An 8,670-nucleotide genomic window follows, 5' to 3' on the forward strand; every position below is an offset into this window, starting at 1 on the left:
GAAGTTCTCCGGCCCAACTTGTCAACATGGATCTCCGACAGCTTGGAGCTCTGCAGGTCGTTTGTGCCCTGCTCTGCGCTGAGATGAAACAGGAAAAGAAGAAAATGATCTGGGTGAAGGAATGGGTCGCTGCACGTGGACTGCGTGGGTTGTCAACTATGCAGAGAGTTGGAGGTGAGTTCTATGAATGAAACTCGGTTGCTACTGTGCCGATAGCCTGTTAGCTTTCATTGTACTGTTGATATAGTCTATGCATGTATTCTGACCAAGATTAAGGTACCTGTCATAGCTGAATGATCGAACGGGTTTTCGGGAAATGCTACAGATGACTGAATGAAGCAGACAACTTTGATTTCTTGCTGGGGCTGGTAGAGCCGTACATCGCAAGGAAAGACACCAGATTTAGGCTTGCCATATCCCCTAGAGAACGTCTGTCCTTGACCCTGCACTATCTGGCTACAGGTAGGTTATTTAAATTGCGTGGAAGTAAAAATAAATGAATTAGATCTGCCTCCAGAGCCTGGGTCCAAACACAACGCGCACTACGTGCTCCTGTGAATGCCGCTATTGTTGTTGTTGCTTGCCAGCTTGTCCTCCTTACATTTATTCCGTCCTCCTGCGTGCTGACGTTGGACGTATCCCGCCTCTCACTGGCTGATGCTCTTTGTCAGTCGTGTCACACCGCTCCAGTTTTCTAGCATGCCAAATATCCAGTCCCAGTCTCACACAATGGGGCGACTGGCTCGGGGGGGTTGTTCACACATGAAGGCAGTCTATCTGCCAACTCACCTCCGACCCAAGGTGGCTCTCAAGATCCTCTGCGATGGCAAAATCGCTTGCAAAGACCACAATCATTTGTGTGGCATGCACGCCTTCTGGCTGAACTGGACTCATTCAGTCACTCAGTCAGTCACTCACACACACACACACACACACACACGCACACACACATACACGCACACACACACACACCGGCATGCACGCACGCCCATGTCTGCAGGAGGAGGACAACGTGACCGGGAGGGGGATGCTAGTCAGGTGAGGTGGCTGTAAGCTAATGTGATAACATTATTTGGCTAGCTTGTTAACTTTTAGCACAATGTATGTAGGCTAGTTTGGCTGTCAATACGTCATTATTGTGTAACGTTACTAGAGCCAGACAGCGCTCAGTGGCATTAGCCAACATCAGCATTGCTAAGTAACTAATACAATAGCTGAACATCTGATCTAACATTATCTCTTGTGTATTTAACTTAAGCTGGTGAGCTAAATGCTGCTCTGCTGTATATTACTTTGCTAATTCATCAACATTAAAATGAATGTCAGTTTTATTCTTTTTGTGTGGGTATTGGTGGATAATATAGAAATTGAGACAGTCTACATGCACTGTGAAGGGGAAATGTGTATTAATGTGTTGTTCTTAAAGCGTATTATTTGCAGTTTATAAAACTTAAGCTGTATTTATTCAGTACATACTTAAGAACATGTAATTGTGCTTATCTGAGGCACCATAGGTGATATGATATGTTTATTATTATGTAATGATCATTATTAGTGTGACTTACATGTTCACCAGTCTTCACACTATTAAGCGACTATTGCAGACTAACTATTTTAACTAACATTAAAAATATTACATATTTGTTCTAATCAAGGCCTCAGGTTAAATGATGTGTCATTATCCCTTCAATAATGTTTACATGTATATTTTTTTGTTCCACCACCAGCATCTGCCGCCATCATCCACCACATGCATCCACCGCCATCATCCACCGCCATCATCCACCGCCATCATCCACCACCAGCATCCACCACCAGCATCCACTGCCATCATCCACTGCCATCATCCACTGCCATCATCTGCCGTCATCATCCGCCGCCAGCATTTGCCGCCAGCATTTGCCGCCATCACTCGCCGCCCCGGCCCCTGAGTGGGCCAGTCAGGTACTAAATTCCCGGGCCTCTTTTTTGCCCCAGTCCGCCCCTGCTAATAGGCCAAACTAACCTTTAAAGATAAAAGTAGTGCAATTAAAGTGTAATATTGGCATCTGAGACAGTGGAGTAGATTAATAATGTAGCATCGGATGGAAATACTACTAGTACAGGCACCTCTAAATCTTTGTTAGTTTTTGTGTTTCTGTGAGGGAAGCGCCATCTTATGGTGACACCTTGTAATTGAATAAATGGGCATGTTACTGTGGAATCTAGGCACACCCCCAGAAAGGTGGGGNTGTATGTCATCCCATTCAAACCAAGCAAGGAAGACTTGCATGCTACCTCGCAACATTAGCCTGCAATTCTCTCCTCTATTACTAACATTACACACTTTAAAACTCACCAGACAACCAACTACCTCTGCGACGTGGTCCCAAGCCTCATTCTTTTTATTTTGGTCTCTGTAACTGAGCAGCAACACATTATAAAGGTCTGAGTGGGTGCGAACGCAAGAATTAAACTTCTTGGTATCCATTGTTGGAACAAGTGGGCTGTAGGAACCAAAGTTACATGGCTTGTTCTCTGGGACCTGCTTCATCGAAGCACGTCAGCATTCCAATTGGTTGTCGCCAAACAGCATCAGAGCTCATTACCATAAAGTTAAACGAGTTTTATCTCCCCTCCGGACCGCTCCGGTCGCTTTGGTCGCCCAAGACGCGTCGCTGACAACCAGGTCACCCAAGCTGCCCAAGTTGTCGGGCTCTCATTGAAAATGAATGACTTCTGCCATTTTGGAAATTCTGGTCGCTGTTGGTGTGAACGTACATTTAGGCCAACCTGAGATAGAATTTGGCTTGCTAAACACATCAATAAATCCTCATCCTAATGTCCTTTTCTCTTGAACTGTTTATAGTGAAAACATACAGTGAAAATTTAAACAAGTATATAAGCTGAGTAGTCAAATGTTCCAACACTAGTCAGCTGGAAGCATTACAATGTCAGCGGTCAGGGTTGGGGAATAATGGTATACAAGAAGCAACATTACATATTTGAAATACAAAATATGAATAACTGTGTTCCATTAAAATCAGTTTAAGTTGGTTCTATTCTAAATACAGTTACTGTATTTAAAAATACATAACTTGAAAGGAATACTTTATTTGTTTTTGTGTTATTTGCTCTAACACCATGTCCTAACTGAATGCACACAAGTGAGCGTCAGGTGGATTGAATTGTTTTCTATTGTAATGGTTGAACTGGCAGCAAGCGCTGTTTTAAGATGAACTTTTGTTGGACGCCCTGCTTCTCTTTATTCCTTTCGCTCCCTTTAATAGCTCACAATGGATGAGGAACGGCTGCTTGGTGAAGTTGAAATAAGGACTTATCTCCACCAGTGGTTCCCCACCCTTTGCCTCAGGGGACCCCTTTTCTATCATTGAATGAACTGACGACCCCTGACTTATTGATATATTCTATGGGTATTTCATATGGTATTCAATGCATAACAATAACAACACAGGACAACATTTATATTGTATAATTAACCCAAACAGTGAATATAATAACTGCAGGAAGTTTGTGTAAAACAAGTGATTTGGATATATTTTCAGCAGATTATTTCCTGTGAATACTGTGTCAGAGATAAGTTTTCCTCAAAATTTTAGGAACTTTTTCTGCCTGTATATGTTTTTTTTTTATAATTTAAAAAATCAATATAAAATCATGTTTCAAAAATGACTGAGAATTCTGAGTGGTCAACCTGTCCCTGTAATCAGTGTAAACTTCATTATATGCAAACACTACAGTGACCATCTGTTTAACGAAATTACCAAACCATTTTAAAACTATGTTTGTGCCAAATTTTTTGAAGGTGTGCATCTTCAGTTGAAACCAATGGGTTTGGGGCTGAGTGCCACAGACAGGGTTGGAAAGTCAGAAAGAGACTTACATATTGTTGGTATTGATCTTCTCATGGGATTTGTTTACAATACAGAAAATAAAGAATAGTGTCAGCTTTATCCTTTAAGCATGATTAAGTAGATCTTTTTCACAACTTTTGTTCCCACGGCCATCATTGTGTGTCCTTGCCTATTTTATTTCAGAGCTTGCCAAAGACAAATTTCTGTTACTTGTGACAGACAATAAATGTTTATCTTATCTTATCTTATCGTTACATCAACTTGGAAGTACTTCACAGACACTGGAATCTGAGAGAACACTCTATGGAGGTGAAGAGTCCCAAGAGGGGATGGAGCTGCCATTTAAACCCTCTTTGGATTTGGATTTGGACCCAGTTGTGTACACAGAGCTACATTACAATTACAGAGAACATTAATGTATTAAACTTAAGTCTGTTTGCACAGTGTAATATGGTCCATGGCCATAAAGGGTGTTCCCACTCCTCCACCCCATCTTACCTCAAGTATGTCGATGAGGACATTTTCCTCTGGCTGCTTGGTACTGCGAACATTTTCCAGGACGATGGAGTAGTAGACGCCCTGGGGGTCAGACTGGTACAGGTTATATGTGTCTGACTGGTACCACTCCTGGATGGCGAGGAAGACCTGGCTCTCGTCCGTACTAACTATCTGAACATCCTGGGGGTACAGATGGAGGAGTGGTGGAAGAAAGAGGAGAGAAAGGGTCACTCAGTATTTTCACAATCAGTTGTGTTGGGAATGAAAAAAATAGAGAAAATAAAACAGAAAACCAATGAAAATGATAAAACAAAAAGAAAATTAATTCTGTAAACAGATGATACAACATAGAAAGCACAAAGAGTTCAGAGACATTAATAAAGACAAAATGTGTATGCAAAAACAGGGGAAAAGAGATCTGACACTGAGAAACAAAAAAAGAAGAAAAACAAGAAATACAAGTGACTAACTGTGAGCCAGAGAACATAACTGATAAATACAGAGCTATAGTCAAAGAAACAATTGGAGGAACTAACACTCTACCCACCAAAATTGTTTTTGCCATCTTAGATAACTTGTTAGGTGTCCTTGTCTTAGCTCATGAGCCTTCAATGCAAAAGGCTTCACTAGTCATGAAAGAGTGTAATGACAATTCAGAGGGTGACTCAGTACTCTCTCCATGTTAGTGATTGCATTATCATAGCATTTAAAGATAAAGCCACCAGCAGGCCAAAGAGCCAAAGAAGGTGTGTCTCTAATCATTGATAATTTGCCATGTTGCTCAGAAGGAACACTAGATCTCGATTACCTTGACATTTATGGTCGTGCCTCCTTTTAATGACAGAATTGACAGCTGTACATTGATGTTCATATTCATGAAGGCACCCATGAAACTGTGCACATATTCCCACAAAGAAAATGATGCTATATATAGTCTATATCCGGGCTATTCAATTGGCGGCCCCCGGGCCGGGTCCGGCCCGCGGGGGATTTTGTGCTGGCCCTTTGGGCGGAACATAGGGAATACATGCGGGTAGTTTCATATACAGCTCATGGCTATGACTCATGGTACATTATCTGGTGCAGTAAGTGGCGGTATGCACCCGTTTACACCATGGTGGCAATCTGCTATGTAATCAAAAGAGGAGGAAGAATATCTACTTGTTTTGGCCGGACACATATTTTTGGGGACCACAATGGACCAATCAAAGTCGCCCATGCGCGCTCTAGCCGCGCTCTGCTCTGACCTATTTGTTTCTTCTTTCAAGCCAAGCACGGAGCTCGACTAACAAGACAAAATGTCTCTCTCTACTTTAAAAAAACGAAAAGTTGACTCAGAGAATAGGCAGTTCAACAGTGAATGGACAGAGAAATATGTGTTTATTGCTGTTGGTGCGAAGCCTGTGTGCCTAATCTGCAACGAGTGCCTCTCCGTGAGTAAAGAGTATAATTTGAGAAGGCATTTCAAGACAACACATGCTAACTTTGACGCCACTTTCCCACCGGACTCTGCTGCTCGGAGCCAGAAGATTTCGGGGCTTACATCTTGTTATGAGCAAAGACGTCGCACCTTGTTTCGGGCCTGTACGGATCAGGAGAGAGCAACGGCTGCATCGTTAAGGGTGGCATGGATATTAGGCAAAAAGAAAAAGCCGTTTACAGACTCAGAGACTGTCAAAGAGTGTATGCTGGCATCAATCGAGGAAGTGGTTACAGATGAGAAAACCCGAAAAAGCATAATCGATTCGGTCAAGCAAATTCCAATATCTGACACGTCAAATATGAGGAGAGTGGAGGCCCTTGCATCGGACGTTTCCGAGACGCTTTTGGACAAGCTGAGGAAGGCGGAGGTGATGTCTTTGGCCGTGGATGAATCGACGGATAACAGCGATGTTGCACAGCTGTGCCTCTACGTGCGATTTTTTGATGGGGAATGCTTTCGTGAGGATCTGCTTGGATTAATTCCCATGGAGGGACACACCACCGGTGAGATTCTATTCACAAAAATTGCTTTATTCTTTGAAGAGAACAAATTGGATTTGGCGCGCGTTAACATGTTGGTGACGGATGGTGCGCCCTCGATGGCGGGCAGGGAACAGGGGCTCGCCGCGAGGATGACAGCCGTGGCTCCGCAGCTGAGATCGGTTCATTGCCTCATCCACCAAAGCCTCCTGTGTGCCAAGCTAAGTGGTGAGTTAAAAGAGACCATGGACTCTGTCATGGCAATTATAAACTTTATCCGTTGTACCTCCAGCTTACAGCACCGACTTTTCCGCAAGTTGTTGACTGACATGTCAGCTGAATACAAAGATTTGCTCATTCACAATGACATTAGATGGCTTAGCAAAGGAAACGCATTGAAACGATTTTGTGAACTAAGAGAGGAGATTGTGGTGTTTCTCCGGAATTCAAAGCTGAAAAAAGCTGTCAAGTTTCTGTCTCTGATGGAAAATAAGGAGTTTAATGCTGCTGTTTGCTTTTTGAGCGATATTTTCCATCATTTGAACCAACTCAACATGGAACTGCAGGGCAGAGATAAAACAGTCACGCAACTTGTGGAGAGACTTCATGCTTTTCAAAGAAAGCTCTCACTTTTCTCTGCTGATCTTTGTCCAGGGAAGATGCTCCACTTCCCCACATTGAGGAAATCAGGCCTACAAATTACAAAGGTGATGTCAGGCTTTATTGACTCATTGAAAAACAACTTTACCACTAGGTTTGATGATTTCAGCATCCCCCATGAAGTGATGAGATTTGTGAAGGACCCTTTCTGTGTGAATGTTGAAGCAGACTTTGCAATGAAAGCAAAGGAGCTGATAACGTCATTGGACGAGGCACCTTTACAACTGGAACTCATTGACATTCAGTCATCAGAAGACTTGCGACAGTCATTGCAGCTGGCAGGTTTTGAAAAATTCTGGACTCATGAAGTCAGCCAAGAGAAATTTCCACACTCAAGGGGTCTTGCACTTTTTCTCCTGACAATGTTTGGCTCAACATACACTTGTGAGTCGTCATTCTCACACATGAATGCCATTAAAACTCACAATCGCATATCTCTCACTGACCAGCATCTGCAACACTGCTTGCGCATTGCTCTGACAACATATACACCTGACTTCACTGCTCTTGCTAAGTCAAAAAAATGCCATTTCTCTCATTAGATGGCAAATGTTGGTAAACTACATGGAAGGTAACAGACATGTTAGTCAAGCAAGCAATGAGGACTGATTTTTGAACAGTATGATGCAGTTTACATGTTATTCACCTCATAATGCCATATTATGCACTTAATTTTTTTCTTGATGTGGTATGGCTCAGCTGGACTGAATATTGAGGTGTCTGGTGCAATTTCAACATGGACAGATAAGAATGAAAAGCCCTCACCAAATCTCCTTATCAGTGTATCTGCTTTTGGCTGAGTAGTTAGAGCAGAGGAACAGTTTAACATTGGTATTGTCAAGAGAGGTCAACTAAGGGACTGTTAAATTGATTCTTCTCATGTCTTAGCAGGACTGACCTGGATGAAGTGATTATTGTTGGATGCAATTTGAAACATTTTGCCTTGATAAAATACCATGCACTGTTAGTTGTTATAATTCTATTCAGTAGCATAGTATGTAGTCTTGTTTTGTATTTGTTGGTGCATTTGAAGTTTAAGTTGTCTGTCAGTGCCATATCAGTTATTTAGAATTGTATTCATTTAACAGAGTGATGCAATTTGAAATACCTTGCCTTGATAAAATAGCATGCAGTGTTATGTTGTTATAATTCTATTCACTACCACACTTTGGTTTTATTTTTGTTGGTGGAGTTAAATCTGATTTTGCCTGTCACTCAAATTAGTGAAATATTAAATATATGTGATATGGCTCACCTAGACTGATTGTTAAGTTGTCTGATATATTTTCAAAATGGACAAATGTGAGTACAGTAGTAGTCCATGTGTGGACTTAAGGGGCAGTCTATTTTATTTCTAAGAAGAAAAAAAGTGTATTATATGTGTATGTATTCAGTCATCAGTTATCTACATTTCTATTTTTAGCTAGTAGGTGGAGCAGGGGGGACAGTTTGATGTTTCTGAGAAGTATTTCCCTCTTTTCCTGTAACATTGGAATTTATCTCCACATTGTCCATTCAGGATAAAGTTGTCAAGTTGTACTGGTACAGTTATGTGCAATTAAGTGGATGTTTTCTGTCAGTTAAATACATTTTTCTACATGTCTGTGTAATATGGCTTGGATATGGCTCACCTGGTCTGATTTTTGAACATGGTATTGCCATTTGAATTTAACAGTGCCTTGGACCTATGTGTCTT

At 41.8% G+C, this 8,670-nt stretch overlaps 1 protein-coding gene across 1 annotated transcript in view; it reads right to left on the reverse strand.

The window, feature by feature from the left end:
• The window catches only part of sorcs2 (sortilin-related VPS10 domain containing receptor 2), a 195,905-nt gene that overhangs the window by 171,161 nt on the left and 16,074 nt on the right, over nucleotides 1-8,670 (reverse strand). The window contains exon 2 of the mRNA XM_050066937.1: nucleotides 4,353-4,532. Within this exon, the coding sequence (XP_049922894.1) occupies nucleotides 4,353-4,532 (180 nt within the window). The remainder of the gene's footprint in view (nucleotides 1-4,352; nucleotides 4,533-8,670) is intronic.

The sequence above is a fragment of the Epinephelus moara genome, chromosome 17 (genome assembly GCF_006386435.1).
Source record: "Epinephelus moara isolate mb chromosome 17, YSFRI_EMoa_1.0, whole genome shotgun sequence".
NCBI classification, from domain to species: Eukaryota; Metazoa; Chordata; class Actinopteri; order Perciformes; family Serranidae; genus Epinephelus; species Epinephelus moara.